At 52.7% G+C, this 22,229-nt stretch overlaps 3 protein-coding genes across 3 annotated transcripts; 2 read left to right on the forward strand and 1 right to left on the reverse strand.

The window, feature by feature from the left end:
• The first annotated feature begins 1,507 nt into the window (after positions 1-1,507).
• LOC34618982 (ATP-dependent protease subunit HslV) lies at positions 1,508-4,064 on the forward strand. The gene is made up of 7 exons (XM_026337701.1): positions 1,508-1,576; positions 2,321-2,359; positions 2,612-2,738; positions 2,934-3,019; positions 3,090-3,324; positions 3,649-3,726; positions 3,931-4,064. The coding sequence occupies exons 1-7, from the start codon at positions 1,508-1,510 to the stop codon at positions 4,062-4,064; spliced, it is 768 nt and encodes a 255-aa protein (XP_026193486.1).
• A 6,451-nt stretch (positions 4,065-10,515) lies between these two features.
• Positions 10,516-15,586, forward strand: LOC34618985 (T-complex protein 1 subunit delta). Its single transcript, XM_026337698.1, has 13 exons — positions 10,516-10,537; positions 11,042-11,155; positions 11,388-11,440; positions 11,669-11,758; positions 12,010-12,168; positions 12,400-12,540; positions 13,002-13,176; positions 13,361-13,551; positions 13,862-14,029; positions 14,189-14,275; positions 14,616-14,743; positions 15,022-15,113; positions 15,375-15,586. Exons 1-13 carry the CDS (start codon positions 10,516-10,518, stop codon positions 15,584-15,586), a joined length of 1,632 nt encoding a protein of 543 aa, XP_026193483.1.
• Positions 15,587-16,665: 1,079 nt separating this feature from the next.
• LOC34618986 (deoxycytidylate deaminase) lies at positions 16,666-21,118 on the reverse strand. Its single transcript, XM_026337702.1, has 11 exons — positions 20,724-21,118; positions 20,181-20,297; positions 19,729-19,834; positions 19,250-19,298; positions 19,010-19,078; positions 18,619-18,721; positions 18,224-18,254; positions 17,802-17,955; positions 17,489-17,568; positions 16,959-17,027; positions 16,666-16,740 (listed from the first exon to the last, which is right to left on the reverse strand). The coding sequence occupies exons 1-11, from the start codon at positions 21,116-21,118 to the stop codon at positions 16,666-16,668; spliced, it is 1,248 nt and encodes a 415-aa protein (XP_026193487.1).
• Positions 21,119-22,229: the final 1,111 nt, after the last annotated feature.

Here is a 22,229-nt window from a genome sequence, read left to right on the forward strand (position 1 = left end):
CGTTAATGGGGAGATCTGAACGCCTGTGGAAGGCGAAACTCCGTTGTGCTACCAGGTGCCAAGGGGGGCCACCCCCTTGCCCCCGCGCGTTAAAGCCTCCCAGAGTGCTCTTCAGCAAGGAGGCACTTGCAAGAGGGAGGAAGGAAGAAAGACTCACGAGAAAAAACAGTACCACGGAGGAGGGGAAGGTGCAAAGACACCTCAGGGTCATGGTCCGGGGGCCCACCCTCTGAGCTGTCGATACACCGAAAGCGCTTCGTCCAAGGGCTGATCAAAGGGAAAGCACGGCCTTCTCACCCCTTAAAAATCATAAGGAGAACACAATCTGAAGGGCGGAGCATTGCATGCAGCATGCCAAAGCACGCCTCGCAAGGGGAGGAGACGGATGATCAGCGTCGAAGTCACTTCGGCTCGTGGAGGCGGCATCCCTCTGGCTGTTTCGACTGCGATGTGTGTCGTCTTCCACACACAAGACCTTTTTTAGTGCTGTCTGTTGCATCGTTTGAGACGCATTTTGGGGTTCATTAAGCGGGCAAGCACCCACCCTGCGAGTCAACGCGTTCTTCTGTACATCGCTCCCCGCTTGCTTACTGCGTGCTCAGCTCGTTAAGGGCATTCGTGGCCACGCCGGCCCCCCTTTCCGTGAACAGGGCTCGGCAAAGGAGCGCGCGAAGGTAGGCGTGCTGCCTGCTTCGCATGCGTTCGTGTTTCTCGTCTAGCGAAGCGCTTTTAAGGCACTACTTCTGAAACGCGCGTCTGGGGAGGGGTGGTAAAGGCCTCTCCAGCCGCCGCGGCAGAGGGCAAAAGGGCCTCCTGGTCAAGGGGCGCAAGGCGTGCAACAGCTACTACCTCCACAGAGTATAGGGGTGTCGCGCCAGCGAGCGCCAACGGAGAAGGGCAGACAAGACACCAGCAAGGCCCCTGCCAAACACTCAGGCAGCCGCGCGCAATCTTCCTGGAAATAGTCCCCACCTCAGAGAGAAAGAAGACGCACAAAGCGGCTCTGCAGAGGCTGCTCTAGCCGGCTCTATCGGTCGTGTTGCCACGCCTTATCCGTACACATGCACTTGCACCTATACACGCACGCAAACGAACCTATAATAGTCAGCTTGATTTCGTAGAAATATCAAAGTGCCGCTTGCCTTGCCTCGCGTCGCCTCGCCGACTCATGACGCAGTACAGACACCTCATGAGGGCTTTCCACACAGTGCCACTGCCCTCTGCTGCATCGAGCCACGCCATGCTCCCCCCCATGAGGCCCCTCAGGCTGCACCTGAAGCAACTGCTGGCGCTCTTCCCTCTTCAGCCGCGAACGCTTGTCTCCTGCGCTGCCCCTTTTAGCAGCGGGCTCCTGATGATGCCTCAGCGAAAAGCAGCGTTCGGTGTCGAACTCGTGCCTCCGAATATGCGCTTCTCAAGAAGGCCGTCTCCTTCCACGATAAAGCACACGAGATCGCTTGTCTATGGAGCGCCACCGCATGGGCAAGTCTCTGCATCCACGGGAGAGATGAGGCCCCACTTCTTGCAGCCACGCCACGGAACAACAATCCTTTGCGTCCGAAAGGGCGATACAGTCGTAAGCACTTAATTCTAGATATACCATACTATACTTCTAGATATACATTACCATCCTCTAATTCTGCCTGTACCATACTATACTTCTAGAAACATATTACCATACTCTAATTTTAGATATACCATACTATACTTCTAGATATATATTACCTACTCTAATTCTAGATATACCATACTATACTTCTAGAAATATATTACCATCCTCTAATTCTGCCTGTACCATACTATACTTCTAGAAACATATTACCATCCTCTAATTCTAGATATACCATACTATACTTCTAGATATATGTTTCCATCCTCTAATTCTGCCTACACCATACTATACTTCTAGATACATATTACCATCCTCTAATTCTAGATATACCCTATACTAGGCGGCAGGGGTGGCCCTGCTACTGCGTTTCGACCGGTTTTCTTTTTGGCGTCGTTCCTTCGCTCGCGTCCTGCTGTATGCACGGCGATTTTCTGCCTTGGTTGTGGCTGTATTGGTACGCCTCATGGAAAGGAAGGCTGCGGGAGCTACTCGATGCCTGGCTCGTGTACTGTTGCTGCATTCGCACTGGACAGTGCTGGACGGTGTTGTGCTCTAGAAGATTTAGGCACTTGCGAGCTGCTTCATGTGCGCTGCCAGCAAGCCCTTTTTTATGCCTGTGTATCTTGCGTCTGCCTTTGCGCGGCTTGCCCACACTTTGCCGTCTCGTTGCTGGTGCCTTCTTCTGTGCTGCTGCTGCTGCTTGTGCAGTGTCTTGCAGGAGACGGGCAGGTCTCTCAAGGAAACCTCGTACGTTGAGAGCCTTCGAATGAGTTGCCTAGAGAGAGGGGGAGAGACAGAGGGCTAGGGGCAGATAGTGGCTTGCAGCCTGGGTGTGTTGGTAATAGAACCGCATGTATGGTTGCCACCATCGCTGGGAAGTCGGCGATGGCGCTGTGCCTGTTGCTCTGGGGTGTTTGGTCCTTGAGACGCAGCGGCAAGACTTAATTTTCTGGCACAGGGCATGTTTGTGTGCAGTCTGAGAATGAGGTTCCTGCGCAGGTGGTTAAGCCGAACGCAAAGAAGATCAGGAGGCTCCCTCAAGGCGTCATTCTGGGGTTTGCGGGAGCCACTGCTGATTGCTTCGCTCTGCTCGAGAAACTCGAACAAATGCTGGAGCAGCACCCTGGTACCTCTATTTGCGGCTGGCGGCAAATAGACGCGAGCACTGCGTTCTTGTGGTGGAGGAAGGGGGGCGGGAGGGGGCAGTATGGGGCCTGTGGGGTGCTATTTGAACATGAGCCGTGCCGCCTCATTTTTCGTCAGGTGTCTCTGTCTTCTCCCTACAGTCCACTCGCTCGCGTCGTGTTCTGCTTGACCTCAGGTCAGCTTGTGCGATCATGCGTAGACTTGGCGAAACAATGGCGGACAGACCGCTACCTTAGGCACTTGGAGGTGAGCGACGCGCAAGTGCGCAGGCAGGCAGTCTAGATCTAGCTCGCGTTGAGAGGCTTTCTAGCGCGGCAAAGCCCTGAGCCAGCGAGCACCTGTGTGGTCCGACAGGTATCGTTGCGTTGCTCTCTTCCCACCCCCGTTGCTCGACCCTCTCCCCCTGGGCACCTCATTTTGCTGCACTTCTGGCATCAGCCCTCTCATGCAGGCCGTCCTCATTGTTGCCGACGAGCAGCTCTCTCTGGAGGTATCCGGCGTGGGTGACGTTCTAGAGTCGCACGATGGAATTCTGGCTGTGGGCAGTGGGGGCCCCTATGCGGCAGGTAGGAAGAAACGAAGCTTTCAAGATCCCCCTTACGACCCTGAAAACTAGCTGTATATCCACAGATGCCGCCTCCCCTCATGAACCTCCTCCTCATGATGCCCCCCTGTGTAGTGTAGGTGGCGGGGGGAAGAGCGTGGGGGCAGGGGCCTTTTCTGTCCTTCTGTCCTGCTTTTTTGCAAGGGATTAGTCGAAAGGGAAACCTCACTAATAAAAGTGCACTTTTAGAGTGCTGCGCAGATGTGTGCCAAGCGGAATAGATACAGAAGTAAGGTCTATATTGCATATTGTGAGAGGCTGCGGGCGGTGCTTGACGGGGGTGCAGCTGCAGCCAGAGCGCTCTATGACATACCGGACCTGACCGCTCAACAGATCTGCGAGAAGGCCATGAAAATAGCTGCGGGTGTGTTGCAGTCGCGCTGGCATAATCCTCAAAGCTCACCGGCTAGCTAACTCATGTGCTTGCCTCTGTTCAACTCAGCAGTTACCTTTGAAATCGCTTTAACCGGCCGATACTCCCGACCAGTGCCATAGGGCTCGTTCACAGGCAGCACTGACGTTTATGGCTGAAACGACACTGCGGTCGGGTGCTGTTTCGATTTTGCAGATATGTGTTGTCACACAAACCACCAAGTCATTTATGAGACGCTGCCAAATATTTCCACTAAAACGGTTCACCAAGGAGGACCCAGTAGCTCTGGCCTACAGCCTGGCTGTGAATCAAACTCTTTAGGTTCCTAAGGCATCTTTTTGTTCAACAAGTTGAGTCCGTAAACCATTGCTCAGAGGGCGGCTGCTCATGATAGCACCCCTCGGCGCAACCTGTTCCATCTGCGGGCAAGTGCATTTGCCTAGCAGCTCCGACGCGACAACTTGCCCCTTTGAAAAAAGAATGCATGCTTTTTGGTCATGCGTATTGTTGTATCCCCATCTGACGCTAGGGAAAAGTGGGCATCTCCGCATTGTCAGCACCCACTCAACTGACCACGACTTCTCTATGGCACACAAGCTACCGATAATTGTTTCTCTTTCCGATAGCTCAGTTTCTTTTATTTGGAAGCGGGTAGTGTAACATGCAAAGTTGTACTAGTGTTGGGAGTCGTGCTGCTACCACCCCACTAGCCTACGAACGAGGGAAAATGAGGGACTTTAAGTCAATGGTAGTCAAACCTAGCTCAAATACAATTGCAGTGTTGGCAGCAGTTTCAAACGGTGGAAGGAAGTCGGAGAACAACCCTCAAGGGACCACTGGAGTTCTGGCTTTTTCCGCAGGACAAAGCTAATCACATTGTAGGATCCATGAAAATCCACATTTCGGCAGTTTTACTACAACTTTAGGGTAAAATAGGGCTGATAGAGAAGCAAAACATATTTATTTCTCGCGGTTTTCCTCTTTTACTGGTGCAAGCGCATCACGGTCGATTCATCCCCAACGGCGATTGCCCAGGCTAGCATTCCCATCAGCTTGCGGCTTTGACGGGCCACTTGCCTAGCTTAAATGAGTAAAATTCATGTTATTAGCAAAATGTGGTTGTAATTTGCGTCGGTGCTTCATGAGAAGTCGAGAAACTCTTGCCTCGCCTTCGCTAAGACAAGCTCCTGAAGTTTTGTTCTAAGTACTAGCGAAGCACCGACGCAGCCATCTCAGCGAAACAAGCAGGGTTACGCCTCTTCAGAGGTGTCTCGTCACATTATTCGTGTTTGAGGGAGCCGTCTGGACCATCAAGTGCCATGGCGGAGTCTGAAGAGGCTACAGCCATCGCTCCCCCAACAGAGGAGGCTACAGCCATCGCTCCCCCAACCGAGGAGGCTACAGCCATCGCTCCCACAACAGAGGAGGCTACAGCTGCACCAAACGGCCAAGCGCAAGAGGAAGGCCATGAAGAACGTAAAGCTTCGGGGCCCAAAGGGCCCCCTAGCATCCCCCCTGATGAGAACACTACAGGCGATCAAAGCAGCGCCATTCAGGCAAAACAGTCGCTGCACACACAAGCATCGCCAAAAGAGCCTCCTCAGGACATTTCTGCCGAACCCAAAGCCCCCGAAACGAGCAGTGCTGAGAACGCCGAAGCCACAGAAGCAAAGATTGAAAAAGGCAGTGCCCCCGAGGCTGAAGCCACAGAAACGCAGCCTGCAGAACTGCCAGCGGACGGCCAGCCCAAAGCCGCTGAAGCAGCGGAGGCTGTATCTGAGGCGCCGCAGCCAGATGCAGAGGGCCAGGGTGATAAGCTCCCTCCAGAGGAGGAGGCAGCACCGAGTCAGCCTCAGCAGCAGCCAGGGGATGATGGTGAGCGGTCTCGTGGGAGTGGAATGCCCTCTGCTGAAGCCATGCCTCCCAAGCTTCAAGCAAAGGAAAGCCCTGTAGAACAGCTTCCTCCACAACCGCCTCCCCCACCAGAAAGCGCACAGTAAGCCATCTGCACGGAGAGGTGCAGGCGCAGCCTTGCCCCGCCATTCCAGCTCCTGCTTCTCACGCCCACATCCCTTGACGTTCGCAGGATCACTAGACTCTTTAGCAACGTTCGCAGGATCACTAGACTCTTTAGCAACGTTCGCAGGATCACTAGACTCTTTAGCAACGTTCGCAGGAACACTAGACTCTTTTGACTTTCTACAGAAGGCAAGCTGCCTTCCTCTTCGTTTGACTTGCCTTGCGTGCAGAGCTCTCCAAACGCCTCCCGCTACTGCGGACAGCGCCCCCCCGCCTGTAGAAGAAGACGCTTCGAGCGTCAACATTGGTCTACTGGGTCAAATTCGAGCAGTGCGTGATCCGAGCATTCGCAGCGGCCTAGTGCCCCCATTACGCTTCTTTCCGGTTCCTTGGGGGAGCACTGTGGGGCGCAGCTTATGCAGCGCTGCTTCTGTTGCGGTGATGGGAGCGTGTCTATCTTAGGCAATGGCAGAGCTCCGAGCCATCGACGGGCTTTTCGAGGAACAGGAAACTGCCTTGAAAGGCATGAAGGAGCGTCGGTAAGCACCAAAGATAGGATGCGAGACTGCCTGACACGATCCATGAGGCTTGGAGGCTTTACAGTCTGTGTGCAACAGGCACGTTGCGCGGTGTGCCCCCCGACGTGTGCTGCAGCGCACGCCTGACTGATTTGTGCGGCCGCTTGAAGGATTTAGCAAAAAAGGCATCTAGCGCACTACAGCCCCCCACAGGAGAGATCCAGGAAGCTGCGAAGACTGCGGAAAAAGGCCCTGTCAAGGCTGATGACGGGGAAGCCACTAAGGAAGGCGCCCGTCCTGTCAAGTGGCACCCCAGCAAGCGCCCTTCTAGACCTAAGCTCCTACCCCCTAAACACAGATCGCCGCCTCCACCCAAACGTGTGGGGCCCTGAGGCCTCCTAAAGGGGCCCTCTCGTATTTCCCGTGAAGGGGCCCTCTCGTATTTTTCGTGAAGGGGCCCTCTCGTATTTCCGTGAAGGGGCCCTCTCGTATTTTCCGTGAAGGGGCCCTCTCGTATTTTCCGTGAAGGGGCCCTCTCGTATTTCCCGTGAAGGGGCCCCCCGGGCAAGGTGAATTGCTCTGCGCGAGCGGGTTTCACTCACGCGTTCCGTCGGACAAGGGAACAAAAACCTCGCCAACAGGAATTTCTGGCATTACGCTTACAGAATGGCGCATGCAAAAAAGCGTCTCGGGCCAAAGAAGCCTCTGGGGCTGGCTACTGAGACACGGGGGAACTGCATGTAGCTAGCTTTGAAATGTAGAGGTCATGGGAAGACACGTCTGTGCGGCATGAGCTCAGCACGTAGCGCGCCGCCTCAGAGCAACCTCACAGAGAATGTTTAGAGCGGGGCATGCTCTTCGGCTGCTGTAACGCCTGCATGCCCTTAGTGTGCCGTCACGTCAAGCTAGGCCAGGTGGGAAGATGCAAAATCAGAAGGCTCCTCGCTTCCCGCTGAGGAGGGCTTTTGGTAGCCTCGGAGGTCAAGGAGTGCCAAGTTTTTCATGGTCTCAACAATAAATGCGACAGAGGCTTCGTCTAGAGGTGGCCCTTCTTGCACTTCTTGCTGCTGCTTTTGTGCCCCTGAGGCGTCCTCTGGAGGGTCGTCTTCCTGCCCCTGTGGGCAACAGTCTGCTCCCTCGGCTCCACTCTCCTGCGCATGCTGTGCTTCTTGAAGCTCTGAGGAATCTGACGGTGTAGCCACAGCCAGACGGGGGCACCAGCCTTGGGGGTCGGCAGTCCACGCCTCGTCTGAAGCTGAGGGAGCTGCAGCTACCCATGGGGAGCAGGGGCAGCGCAAGACACCTAGGTCTGCCACTGAATTGCCAATATTGCTCATGGGAGTACCTATGCGTGCCGCATGCCTATGGTCGTCGGTAAAGTCGTCATCGAAACGGGTGGGAGCCTCAGACTGCGCCCCTGTTGAGCCAGTGGAAGCGGAGGGAGAGGGCTGTCCACTTCCCTGGTGCAAGGGGTTAACATAAATATCCCCCCACACAGGATGAGAAACCAGCTGCCATCCATCTTCTTGAGCAGCAGTGGCTACAGCTGCGGCAACGGGAATGTACGGGTAGGTCGCCGGTGATTCCACAATCTCTGAGTCAGCTTGCCAGTCCTCGCAGAGAATGATCTCAGGGCCTTCTCGAAGCTGCCGCGGTTCTTTTTCTGCAAGTGAGCCATGATGTATCACTCCTGCGTTAAGAGTTCTCAGGTAATCCTGCTCAAGGGCCCATAACATGCGGTCCGACACCGAATCAACTGGCGGCCATCCTATCTCCGCTTTCTTCCGAGGCGAGTTGAACTCCATTGTTCATTGCATAAGATTGCTGCGGCCAGACAATCCAGCAAAAGAAGGGAGTTGCGCTATCAAATGACGGGGGTGGCAGCGGCGGCTGCAGACAGTCGGTTGGACGATTGATCATTCACTCATCAAAACGCAGCCTTATTCTCGAATATGGACCGAAGTCTGCACACAGGTGCACCTATTTCAGTATCCATGTGAAGCTTTGCCTAAAATTAAACGTAAACGCTCGGCTCGTACACGATTTTTTTGTCATATGAGCCTCTCGCCTGTGAGCGCCACAAGTCAATGAACCTCTTGCATGATCCTTGAAAATGTTATCAGCCGCATTGCTGAGACTTCTTAAGCTCTCCACTACTTTTAGTTGATGTTTTCACAATTTTAAAGAAATGTGTGGGGCATTCTCGCTTCAAGCCACAGGTCATGCTCCAGAGACACCGTGGCTGCCCCTCCCTTCAGCCCACTGAGCTGGGATGCCGGGCACACTCATTTGTTTTCATTATTTAGCGAAGCCAATTTACGCTATCTTGTCTCTACTTTATCCATCACAAGCACCTGCTTGTTGGGATGAGTCATGAAGGGCGCTTATCTAAGGGGGGCTCCCAGGCGTGTAGTGCTATACAAGGCGCCGGTCACGCCTTTGGAGGACGCTATGCAGCTACTTATGTTTTACAACCTTCCTTTCCCATTCAGCTACTGCATTATTGTGCACTGATGAGTCTTAATCCTCAAATTAACTCTGGGGCCTCTGTTGGCGTTGAACAATACCAGCTAAACCGAAAGCACATCCAGTAGTCTATTCCCCGAGAAAGCTTAACTGTCGCTTTTGTTCAATGGCACTAAGCTTTAATTAATTCTACGGATGGACTTCAAGAAGCTTTGAAGAAAACGCGATCAGGGATAGATAAGCTACAAACAACAATCCTAGCGGCTTGTGAGACCTATGTTCGTGCGGGGCAAGGACCACCACAATGCTCAGCCAGTTGGAAGTTCCCAGGGTACCCAGAGATCCTGAGGCGTAGTATGTACGCTGTTGCGTAGCCCAAAGTACGGCCCTGTGTGGAAATTCCTGCAAGGCTAAGGCTATAACGCTCCGTTTAAGGACTCGGTAGGAACACACTTCATGCAGTGCCCTGAACTACGCTTACTCATCTTCCAATACAGTAGTTACATTTGGCTCAGGAATATGTATACAGTTGACTACTTAATGTGTCCGTTTGTAGATTTTATCTATTGCAGAATACTGTTAGTTCAATGCAGCAAGATGCAATCTTGTGCGCGTGTGCAATATATGCTCTGTCGAGCCAAATGTGAATGTTTGGTGTGCTTTGAAGGTAGAGCTACGCGCACCCCAGCTGCACTCCTACTCATGCCAAGAACTCTGAGGAGGGCTAGGGAAGAAGAAGGCTCTTCTGAGGAACATTCGATTACTTGCCAGCCAGCTTGTTTTGAGGAAAAAACCAGACGCTTCCCTGCGAGGGGTGATCCAGACTGGAGCCTTGCAGTTGTTTTATCGAGCTACCTCTACTCTGTAGAAAACATGATTTACCAACGAAAGACCAGTTATCAATTTTTTTTCAATTCCCAGTTAATATAAATAGTGTAAAAGAAAGTGCTAAGGATAAAGTACCCCGCAGCAACGGCGCTAGTGCGCTAGCGGTCCCTGTCCCTTTACTTCAAAGCCGTGAAGGGCAGACGCAAGGCGAAAGGGAGCATCTTAAGGAGGGCATTCAATAAGTTTCAACAAAATTTTCACAAGGTTTGGGTTCAAGAGTCATTCTATGGAGACAATAGATGGTATGTAACATATGGACTTTCGGAGGACAGGAAGCGGCCTGGAGGAGACGGCACAAGGGAACTTCCTGACAATGACAGAGTCAAACTGGTAATCCATCCATTGCTCTTGTATAACTTTGCTTTGACGGCCCTTGTTACACGGGGCGGACCACCCGTAGGGTGAGCGCCGAACGACCGACCATGAAAACACAGATGCACAAATGATGTCGTGTCCGCCTCTTCCTAAGATTTGATTTCATTTGCACTTAAGAGTGAATCATTCTTGATTGTAGGGAAGCGAGTGGCCCTGCAACTCCGTTAAGCTTTCTGAGGTGACTCGCTATTTCCCGGCGCCTAGACAGTCCAACACCTCTGTCTGGTATTGCTTTGCGGCTGCTGGCAGCGCCTTTTGATTAGATATACACCACGGATGGTACAATGAGACTTAAGAGGACCATCGCCTCAATTCTAAGAAGCATTGGCAGCCAAACATCTCGGGGCTGGGGGGGGTGGGGACTCCCCTGCCTCAGGGTGCTCTGCGTAACCTGTCAGCCGCTGCGTGTTGCCTTTTAGTAAAAGCCCAAATAAACGGCGGACCGGACAGTTTCCCGCTTTGAGGTTCGCTTGGCACCTGCAGACGCTAGCGCTGACTCCCCCCTTTTCTTTCAATGGCTACCATCAGCGCACCAAGTAAGGAGGCCTGCTGCTGAGTAGGATACGCACCCACAGACAGCAAGATTGTTCTCTTCCATGCAATGGAGGGAATTTTCTTGCAATACCCAGCGGCTCAGAGGCGCGAACAAAGCCAGGGCTGAGCTGCTACGGTGTATCGACATCTCTGCATGCGCCTGGGCGACCAACCCGGGTGTTCTTGAAGGCAACACCACGTCTCTGGTCGATATCTGGGGGTATATTTCTCAAGTTCTTGACACCTATCGGCTATTTGCTCATCTGTCGGCATTCGCAAGCCGTCGCTTCACAACGGGGCCTAGCTTCCCATCTCGTGTTTGGACCGTGGATCTGCGTGTACAGTCATCCAGCAGACTATATATTTGCACATTTCACCCCCGCGGCCTTTGCAAAAGATGTGTCGGCAAGCCCCAGCGGCCTTGGATGAGTGAATAAAGTGTGCTCTTAGATCCTTAGCAGGTGTAGTTGAACGGCCGCGTTTTTTTTGTTTTGGGTGTATTGTAGGGCCCAGCGCCGCTGCGCCGAGAGCTGGTGGCATAGCGAGTCAGGAGAAGTCGTCTTGGCAGCATGACGAGAAGCAGCAAGATGTACGGAGGCAAAATATCTGCGCTGCAAGAGGTATGTATGGCCAGTAGAGCTACGGCGGCTTCTGGTGTAGCTGCATCCTAGGAGATACATGTCTAACTCACTGTGCTTCAGCCCCTCTCCTCTCGGCCTTCACAACCGACAGAAGCCTCACCAGAGGTTTCTATCCAAACGCTTCGGAAATGACGATGTGCGCTACTGCGCTTGCCGCGTTCCCCCACCTGGCAGTTGTTCGCACGCAAATGTGTTCTATGCTTTGCTGCAGCGGTCAGCGACGCCATTCGCACCAGTCTTGGCCCTCGTGGAATGGACAAGATGGTCAGTTGGTAGTCGCTGTCGGCGCTTGTTTTCTGCTCCCTAGCTTGCCTGGTTTGCCGCTGCAGCAATGTTGCCTTTATCAGGAGGGTGCAAGAGCACTCCACCGCTACTCCTTCGCAGCGTTAGTGCCCCAGTCTTTTATTAAGCGCAACTTTTTTGTAGGCGCTTCCAGATTATATCAGCGTCCTCTGTGAGCTTTTTCCCCCCCCCCCCCACACACACATACAGATCCAAGACGCGCGAGGAGGCGTGCTGATTACGAATGACGGCGCGACAATTCTTGAGCAGATTTCAGTGATGCACCCGGTTGCCAAAATGGTAATTCTCCTTCTTTTCCTTGAGTCAGAGGACTCTCCCGCAGGAGTTGTGTGCTCTCGTTCATTGCTTGAACTCGCCCTCTCCCCCCTCTCCTCCCATCAGCTTTCGGCTGCCAAGCCGTCGTCGGCGTGTCAACGCTTGGCAGTCCACTGCGTTTCACTCTCTTTGTGCCTCTCAAAGTCTGTGCTTTCCCCCTCCCTCTTTCTCTCAAGGCTTTGGCCCCCCGGGTTCCTGCTTGCGACTCCTCGCAGATGGTGGAGCTGTCGAGAGCTCAAGATGTTGAGGCTGGCGATGGCACAACCTCGGTGGTTGTTCTCTGCGGAGCACTCCTTGACGCCGCACAGCAGCTGCTCGACAAGGGCATTCATCCTCAAACCATTGCCACTGCATTCGTCGATGCTGCTGGGCAGGTGAGGTGCAGTCAGGAAGGAGTCGGGAGCTCCCACCTCTCGATGGACCCTTGCTTTCGTTGAACGGTGGCGTCGTGTCTGCATGAGCATACATGCGAAATATATATACATGTATATGTATATATGCACTGCAACACTGACACAGCGTCCTGGAACGCTTGCGGCGTGCGTCTTTCCCCCCTCCCCGCCTCCAGCGCTGTCTCTTTTGGCATGCGTAAGTGTTGTGCTCAGGCAGAGCCGATTCTGCGCTCGATGGCAGTTCCGGTGAACCTCGCAGATAGGGAGAGCATCATTCAGACGGCATCCACCTCTCTTCAGTCCAAGGTTGTTTCTCAGAGCGCAGCGCTGTTGGCTCCGATTGCGTGTGATGCCGTGATAGAGGCAAGACACACACACACACACACACACCCTGCACCCTGAGTTGCCTCCTAGTCTTTTTTTTCGCTCTTGAACGGGATACGCAATAATATATGATGCTTCTCAGCTGTTTGCATGTGCTGTGGTGGCGGGAAATGGAACGGAGGCATTTTTCTATTGATACTGACAATCTGCCGTTTCGGTCCCTAGTGATGTCTAAAAGTGTGCATTGATAGCTGCGCTTTTGCGAGCAGTGCGGTTAATGTTGATTAGTGGGTATACACACTTCCCTATACTCATGTTATCGCTTGTGCAGTTGTTAGCGATTGTTACAAAGCTTATCTCCCTCTCGGGTAGTGGTATCGGTAGTTGTCTTTCATGCGGGGTGTGGATCTCTTGAAGAAGAGAGCGCATGTCTCACTTTTTCTCGCTCACTTCTCGGTTACTCCTGCGTGTCGCTGTATGTGCTCACTTAGGTGATGCGGCACGACACCGGCTCAGGGCCCCAGGTTCGCCTGCAAGACATTCGCATTGTTAAGAGGTTGGGTGGAACTGTGGAAGACTGCGAGTTGGTGAAGGGAGTTGTGCTTGCACAGCAAAAGGTGGCAAAGCGGGCTAACGGTCCCACCCAAGTGCAAGGCGCCAAGATTGGTACGTGCATGTATCTAGTCGACGCCAGTGCGTTTTGTGCTTCCTCTAAACGGCCTTCCCTTTTGTTGGCGGCGCTTCCCCAAGCCAAACCCGCAGTTGAGAGCCGCCGATTTCTCTGCCCTTCGATGTCAGTGTATGTATATTTTCTTCTGTGTGAGTAATCGCATGCGTCTTCCCCCGCCAGGCCTTATTCAATTCTGCTTGTCTGCGCCCAAAACCGACATGGAAAACAACATCGTCATTACGGATTACACTCAAATGGACCGCATGCTGCGTGAGGAGCGACTGTTGATTGCGAAAATGGTGAAGCAAATCGCAGCAACTGGCTGTAACTGCCTGCTTATCCAGAAGAGCATTCTGAGGGACGCTGTCAACGTACGCCCACGCACAACGCACGTCACGTCTCCTACAGTACTCAGTGCCTGGGGGATTGAAACCGTCTATACTGTGCGCGCGTTTTGCTCGTATCATGAGGCCGTTCGCACTCGGGAAGAATTTTTATGGCAACCGGTGTTTCAATAGGCATGAAGCTCGATTGCACTGCTGATTCTGCATCTTTCACTCCGCCGGAGGGTGGTTCTAGTGGTGGGGTTGTTCTTGGTGAGGGGTTTCAAGTTGCTGCATGAAGTTGTGGCACATTGAAATACCGCTTTCATGCGCTTCTTCTTCCGCCTTCCTCTCTTAGGACCTGTCCCTTGACTACTTGGCGAGAGCGAAGATTCTGGTCATCCGAGACGTGGAGCGGGAAGATATTGAATTCCTGTCCAAAACCTTAGGCTGCTCGCCTGTCGCCTCTCTGGACCACTTCACTGCGGATAAGTTGGGTCGAGCGGACCTTGTACAAGACGAGATGGTGAGGATTGCAGAGGAAACGGGCAGCTGCGTTCAAGAAGCACTGACTGACTCATGAGAACACTTTGGTACACTGACGCGTCGTGTTGCATGCGCATGGGGGGCTCCCGTTTCTCAGTGTTCTTGTTTTCTTCCGCCTTTCACTCTTTGGCTTCCACAGATTCCTGGTGGAGGTCATCTCGTGCGTATTACGGGCGTTCCTGCCCAGACGGCAGTGACGGTTCTGCTCCGCGCGTCCAACCAGCTGGTAACCCTTTTCTTTCACCCTCAAGCATCCTATGGCACCCCAGGGCTCTTAATTTTTGAATTTCTGCGTGGTTTGCTAATTTCTAGTGCACCCGCGCAGTTGACCCTAAATTTCACTGGATGGGGGGAGAAGGCGGGAGCGGGAAAGCGGGGGATCGTTTCCATTATCACAGCGGCCGCATCTCCTCGGCTAATTAAACTGGCTCGATGCAAGGTCTTCACCCTTCATGCATCCCTCATCTCAATTGCTCTACCGTTTATGTTTCATTCCCGGTTTTTTGCATTTGTATCCCATTTTTAACGTGGTGAGTTCTTGTGAATGCGAATACTGGCATGTGCAGATGCTGGACGAGACGGAGCGGTCTCTACACGATGCGCTCTGTGTCGTCCGCTGCCTGGTGAAGAAGCAGTTTCTCCTTCCTGGAGGGGGCGCTCCGGAAGCGGAGTTGTCTCTCAAGCTTCATGAGTGGTGAGAGAGACTCTCAAGATTCCACACGGTTTACCCACGACTCGCCCACCCCCGTATACCCGCCAATCCTAGACGATCAGCACTGACGGCGGGCCTCAAAGACTCACGGCGAGGCTCTTATATCCGCCTCATGTGGTCCTCAGGCCGGCTCCTAGCTATAGCAAACTGTGGCTTCGTGGTTTCTTTTTGTAGCATTCAATGCGTAGCTAGGCTTGGAGCGAGCGGAGGAACACCCGTTCGTGTTGACGCTGCATGCGTTGTCGTTTTGTATTTTTTAGGGCCCGTACTCTTCCGGGTGTCAGTCAGATGTGCGTTAAACGCTTCGCGGAAGCCCTAGAAGTAGTGCCTTATACCCTTGCAGAGAATGCAGGTCAGTCTCCTCTTAATCCTTGTGTTTCCCTTACCCGAGGCGAAAGCGCTATCGTAAACTGTTCAAGGCCCTTGCGTGCGTGCTCTCCGTGAGGCGCTTGTCTGTTACACCCTCGGAGTACAACTCGTATGAGCATATGCAAATGTGCATGCGTTTGTATTCGTGAGTACATTTGCATGCATGTCTACGTATGTGCAACCCGAATTTCCCGGTCGCCTCATTCTCGTTTTCCGTTCTCTTTCCTGCCTGTGATTTTGGCAGGCCTGCAGCCGTTGGAAGTTGTGACGGCGCTGAGGCATCAGCACGCTGCGGGTCAATCTACCAGCGGCATCGACATCCGCAAAGGCTGCTTGTCTGATATGCTGGAGCGCCAGGTGCTGCAGCCTTTGCTGGTCACATTGAGTGCAGTGCAGCTTGCGGCGGAGGCTGTTGCCATGATCTTGAAGATTGACGACATTGTCATGTGCAGATAAATAAGCGGATAAACAACACTTGCTGAGGGGGTAGTCCTAAGGATGGTGGTTCGCGGGCTAGCTCGCTGACGGCTAGGCACGTTACGTAGCGCAAACGATGTTTGGTGTCTTGGCTGCGAGGTCACCGACTTATTCTAAGAAGGAGCCCCTTTCGCAGTGGTGGCTTCTCGCGGTGTCCCCTCCGGCGCCTATAGATGGATCCTGTGGGTGCTGTAGTCGGCCAAGGACGTTGGTTAAATATAAAGGGTGAAGACTAAGTGCGTATTTCTTAAGTAGCGCTGTTGGACGTTGGTTGGCACCGAGACAAACGCGAATGAGTTTTGGGCGCTGTTGGGAGACGTATAGGTGGGGCAGCTGTCCCTGCGCGGGTGGAAAGTCATCGGTCCCTGCCACTGTTTATGCTGGGTATAGAGGGTTGACGTGTTATTGAAAAATAATGGGAATTTTAGCTCTTTCTTGGTAACCGCCTAGAAGGGGAAATCGCCTTCCGATGTCCTATTGGACGGGGGGAAGGGAGGAAGGGGGGGGGGCTGAATACGGCCACTTCATAGGACTTGTAGTAAAAAGTGCTCTTCATTATGTAGGCATACCGGCTAGTGCATGCTGGGTCGCTAGGAGTTCGTGTAGCTGCTGTCTTCTGCACCCCTTTCAAAGCCACTTGGCTCTGCGAGCGTGGCTTCACGTTCTTGTGGCTAGCTGGTGGGGAATTCTCAAGACACGTGCATGGATACAACCCTGATTCTATGTTGACAGACTAATCACGCCCAAGGGGCTACGTGGACCCTTTCCCTTTATAATCACGTGCACGGCCTTTTCGACCCAAGTCCTGTGTAACCAGCTTCCTACTCTCCTCCCATGGAGAGACCGCTAGCACTGCTAATCGGTGAGCGCCTGAAATGGAGGAGGCCGATTGCGCAGCGTCGGGTGCTATGGAATAAATGAGCTGTATGGACCGTGCATGCAGGCGCACGGCAGAAATGCACAGCGACACCTAGGCAATGCATTCCACACCCATACTTGTAGCCCTGGCGTATCGCACGCATGCGCGAGCTCGTGGTGCACTGCCCTCAATAGTCCCACTACTCTGCGAAAGACACAATGGCGTGGGGGATGGAAGGGTGACGATCCGAGAACCTGTAAACCTCTAGGCCCGCCTGCAGAATTCAGCACGCAGCACAATGGTTGGCCAGAACACCTCACAGACCCTCGTGGACCCCTTGTGGGGTGCACTGAAAGTGCTGCAGACACTCTTGTCACCCCGGTCCACACAAGCATGCATACACAACCATTGGTGCTGAGACTGAACAAATAAGTCGCAAAATGGGAGAGGAGGGAGGACTGGACATGGTGCCCGCTAAGGGTAGAACTGTACATTTCTCAAGAGCTCCAAGGAGCCGCTTTGGGTGTCATAGGCCTCGGCATATACCACACGCTTGATGCCCTGAAGTAGCGGAAAGCAGCGCAGCCGGTTCTTTTGCACGATTCGAACATAGGAATCCACGCTACACACTGGTGTCGAGAAAACGCGCAATGCGGTGCACACACATACAAGGAGACCAGAAACAAGGCATATACGCTCAAATGCGTTTCTGCAAACACGGAAACAGGATTCATGTACGTCCGTTTGGCAGAGCGTTCAGAAGAGCTCTCCCCAAAAGCCATCGATTGCGAGAATTTGTGTGGAAAGCAGAGCTTATCTTGGCCCCTGCATGAAAAAGACCAGTGGTTTTATCTCGAAATTCAAGTGCTTGAGAGCCCGTGCACAAAGGAAAGCGGCTGGAACGTTTTGTACATAGAGGTACTCCCTAACACAGCCATCCGCCAACTTCTTCGCACGCGCAACCTCAAGGACTTGTGTTCTAGTTGTACAAATTGAGAAAGCAGCAACGGAAAAGGACTCACAGCTTGAATGGTTAACTTGGCACAGCTCAAACAGGGGAGCAGGGTGACGTAAATAGCGCCCCCTAGGCACCGCTCTCGGCCTGATGGAAAAAGATCGCATGTCATCGAGGCGGTCTTGTAACTTTGTTGTGAGGGCCATGGATCATTACCCATTTAATACAAGGGCTACGGCCGCAGTATCACATGCGTGCATCTTTTCTTGGAAATACGCCTTGCAAACAGCTTGTCTTTCATTCAGCCTGGGCAGTAATTGGGTAGCTGCCAAGAATTCGGGAGCTTCTTAGGGTTCAGCACACAGGGCCTACACCCTCACCTGCTTCTAAGAGGGCGTTTGCTTCTGCGTGAATACAGCTACACGCTTCGAGCTGCCTTCCTGCATGCACTGTCGGGTCACTGCATCTTTCGCAGCCCCCGTCTAAGCAGTTGACTGCAGCAGAGTGCGTTCCATTGTATCCCGTAGACACCAGCTGACCACAAGGAAACCAAGCGCGCAACTGCATTATGATGATCTATAGATGGTTTCTAATATTCTCGCGTGCTGTGCTTCCGGATATAGGGATGACACGCCCAACGCCAATAGCGGTATGCACATATATGCACTGTGCGCAATCACCGGCTGCAGAAAACTCGCGGCTCTTGTACTAGCCAGATCGCTCGATAACACAAGCCCAATGAAGCGGCGAGCACAGAGTTCTCTGCAAGCATAAAGTGCGCTACCGTGGAGTGATGGCTCACTCGGTTGCTGCGGACCACAATTGCACCGACCCTATGCAAGCAGTAACACGCAAGCAAAGAAAGCCACCAGCTGTATGGACACATTTAGAGAGCGTAAACGCAGCTATTGAGTATACAAGAAGCCAAATTGCACCAACCCTAAATAAGCGTCAACATGCATGCAGAGAAAAGACACTCTCTGTATGGACACTTCTCTAAAGAGTACAAACGCAGCCATTGTCTATACAAGAAGCCAAAGGTGAGAACATCGTTAGAAATTGTTTTAGAGCGTTCGCGTGAGTGGCCATCTGGGGTCCACTCTCAGCTTGCATGCATTTCGCGCGCGATATTTGCCAAGACGAATATATATGTTCCTTTCCTGAAGGAATGGAGAGATTGTTGGTTGCAGCTCATACCTTCTTTTAAGACAATTCGCGCGGCTGGCAGCAAGCGAGGCGAGCCGCATGAAGTAAGCATCCCAAGATGGCCGGCGACGCTCTGGGTTAACAATATCCAGAGCTGCAACCAATAATCAGCAACAACCCTGTTGCGCAACTTTGCATTACGTGAGTTTACCAAGTTCAGCGTGGCGTGCTTTTTCAGGCAGCCTAGCACGACCGGTATAACAATAAGCCTACGGGTGTGTGCGCGTAGGGATACATCCACACAGCTATAGAAGACGTTTGCAGGTCGATACGTGAAGGCAGATCGAGGATAAGACTAGCTCATGGTAGTGAGTTGCGCATGTGGACCCTTGCATAAGGGAAGTCTCGAACTTTGAAAGCCAATTTGCTGGGGGTGCCTCACCGGAGAGTTTTTTTTCTAAGGAGGCAAGGTCTCTATCTCCTAAAACGATAGCGTCTGCTTGCCGCATACCTAAAGGCGCAAGACATGAACACCTCAAGACGAATAGAAGAAGGCTAGGGATGCATGCTCTTGCCGCGGCGAGCAGCCTGTAGAGCTCTTCCAGCAGCAGCAAGGTGGCTAAACGATTTGGAAAAGTGGCATAAGGCCCCTCCCCGTTACTGTCCTGGGCAAATGCCGCACAAGCGTAGATGCCGTGACTCTCTTTCTCTGCGTCGCTACCAAACATCAGCTGCAAGCACAAATGCCAAAACACAAAGCCCCAGACTCTCAAGATAGACGCGCCTGAAGCTTTTTTCGCACTCCCCGGCAAGTGCTGCTCTGTCTCGCTGGTGCATGAGCGCCAAGAGACTGCATGTGTCCGAGCGGCTCAGGCGGCAGCGATTTCCAGCCAATTCGAGATGGACTACTACAGCGAATATAGGGCGACAATGCAGAGAAGGTTGCATACGCATGCAGCCTTCGGGCCACCTGAGGTGGAGTAAACCAGCGCAAGGCGCGCGGTGTTCTCTTTGCTGCTATAAACTCCGCACGGCGAACAAGCTCTCGCGATGAGTACCCGCATGCATCTACAGTCTTTGATGAGACTTTAAGGTCCCAAGAACCCCACAAGGCACCGCGTTGCACCGGAGCCAACACCCCAAGAGACTCGCTGTTCTCACTCGATCTTCGTGAGCCAAAAACGCGGAGACGTCTTGCGTCCCAGAGCGCCGCAAACGACAGAGCAGCGGCGCGTCGACAGCTAAAAGAAGAAAGATAGGCCTTTTCCTGTGTACAACATGCACCTCATCCCCATGGTGGAAGGGCAGCAGCTGCAGATGTGCGCATGCATGCATGCACTGGGCGATAGGATGCTCGTGTGCTGTTTGTAAAGATACCCCCACAGTGTCTCTCTATAAGGCCTCTAAGTGTGCGCAGTGGAAGAACATTCAGAAACACGCTGTGTCTACATAGCGGATCTACACGCACAAGAAGCGACACAATGGGCATACATACATACTTGCACATATGTATGTGTGTGTGCTTATGAGTACACCCTCCTCTAGATATTTTACCACAGATACACATGTATACGCGTTCTGGTTTAGGGGTAAAAGACTCAACAGCCTTTTACCGGAAGACTTTGACTTGTTCCAATGTTCGGAAACCCAAAACCAGAAAGTCTTCCCCCCAATGCTGCATGCCTAAAAGCAAATTGCAGGCACCACAGACGCCTCCGCATGTGGGGATACTACCATTTTGACATAAAGATATAAAATTTATACATAAGAATACATAGATAAATACATACATATATGTATATATCCGTACAGGCATTGTTGAACATTCGTGTGTCCCACGGAGTACGTTGCATGTGTATCCCTAAGGGTGTCGTAGGGAGATCTCAACAGATCCAATTAGTCATGTTATATGAATGTGTTTATACATGGGAATATTTGAATTTATTGGGAGGAAGTGGACACTCATGAGTATGCGTACACCTGCGCAAGTATTTTCGAGCGCTGTAAATGTCAAATGGATCGATTCATGCACAGAAATGTACTAGGTTTTCTTCATGGCAAATATATACTGGATGCGTGCGTGCAGCGTGAAATTACTCGAAAACCGTATTAGGTGTCCCAGCTGCTAATTATTGCCCTTGTGCCTTGTGCCTCGCCAGCCAATGGCTGCCAACGAAAGACCGCTTCTTTGAACAGTACGAAAAGCCGAACAAGTGCTCCCCACTGAATGGGTGAAAAGGACAGCAAACTTACAGTAATCCATCACGGCTGTGGCAGCTTCCGTTGCTTTACTTTCTTCATACGGAGCAACTGCCTCTCGGGCACCCGGAGTAGTAGCTGGGGTTGTTTCTGCTGTTGGTGCTGCCGAGAGCCTTGCGTCTGGAGTATTACTGGCTTCCTCAACTTCCTTTTTTGTGCCTCCATGAACGAAAACACCCTGAGGAGTGTTGCCACCTATGGTCAGGATTTTAAAGCCGTGGAGTTTCTGCAGGGTAGCCGCAACGGTCTTCTTGCCGCTCTGTTGAGGCCCCACGATACCCACGACCACCATTGCGCCCAGATGGTGTATAGCAGATACCAGAAAGCTGGAAGGGGGAGGAGAAAGGGGGTTCAATTGGTCAACGTGCGCGGACAGCAGGAGAAGGCCACTCCCTATGCCACAGATTTCATGATAAGGCATGCACCTCCACTGCTCTATGCCACGAGGCTTAGCCGCCGAAGGTCAGGTTTTATTTCAGCAGGCTGCAGTCGACAACCACAAGCCACTGGTGTGGGAGCAGTTGTTGGCGCTAAGCGCGAGCGACCACGATGCCATGGGAGGCCCTCCAGGGAACGAGCGCGAGACACAGAAGTCGAAAAGGCACACACAAGTCTCCAAGAGGAGGCATACTAAAAAGAAATGCTCAAAACACCAGAACCTCAATGTATTTGTGAAGAAGAAGGCCAAAATTCGCGTTAGAAGAAGCACCCTCCTGCGTCGTACTGAGGGGCGTGTCGGCCGCTGGCATGGCTGTACAGCATAGACAGCGGCAAAGAACAGATTGGATGCTGCATCTCTTCCTGGAATTCTCTGCCTGACTCCTATGGAATTCCGTGATTCGGGGCTTGTTCTTCGTCTTCTTTACCATTTTTCCCAAAACGAGTGATGCAGTGGTGCGCACCATTCAGATGCTAGATTGCCAGTGTCTGCCGATGGCAGCAACCCCGCCGTTCCTTGCCACTTCTTGACGAATAAAGGAGCCGGCTGAGGGACTGCGCGATCTAGTGGACAGCGTACCAGGGGCTCACTGCACTTGCTGCACAACTGTGGTCTTTAGAGAGGGGCGGTGGAGAGAGGAGCGAAGGGGCCCCCAAAGCTTACACTTCGGCACTTCCTTATGCACCAGATATACTCAGATTCAGGATAACTTAGCAACTACAGTCTGCTTGGCTTGGCAGCGGCATGGAGGTGTATGCTCTCAGTTGCATAGCATAGTCTAGTAGCTCGATGCGGTAAGCATCCAGCGCCCACCCGTGCGCTGTACACTGCTCCTAAAAAGGTACATGCTCCAAAGTCGTGAGAGGCATTGCCATGGTGCATTTGTCTTGCGGCAACCCGTGTTTCTCGTCCCTCACGCCGGTCCCATATGAGGTGAGGAAACGGGGAGGCAGCTCCTTCAACA

This window comes from Cyclospora cayetanensis, unplaced genomic scaffold, assembly GCF_002999335.1.
Source record: "Cyclospora cayetanensis isolate NF1_C8 unplaced genomic scaffold, CcayRef3 CcayRef3_contig_2, whole genome shotgun sequence".
Classification (NCBI taxonomy): domain Eukaryota; phylum Apicomplexa; class Conoidasida; order Eucoccidiorida; family Eimeriidae; genus Cyclospora; species Cyclospora cayetanensis.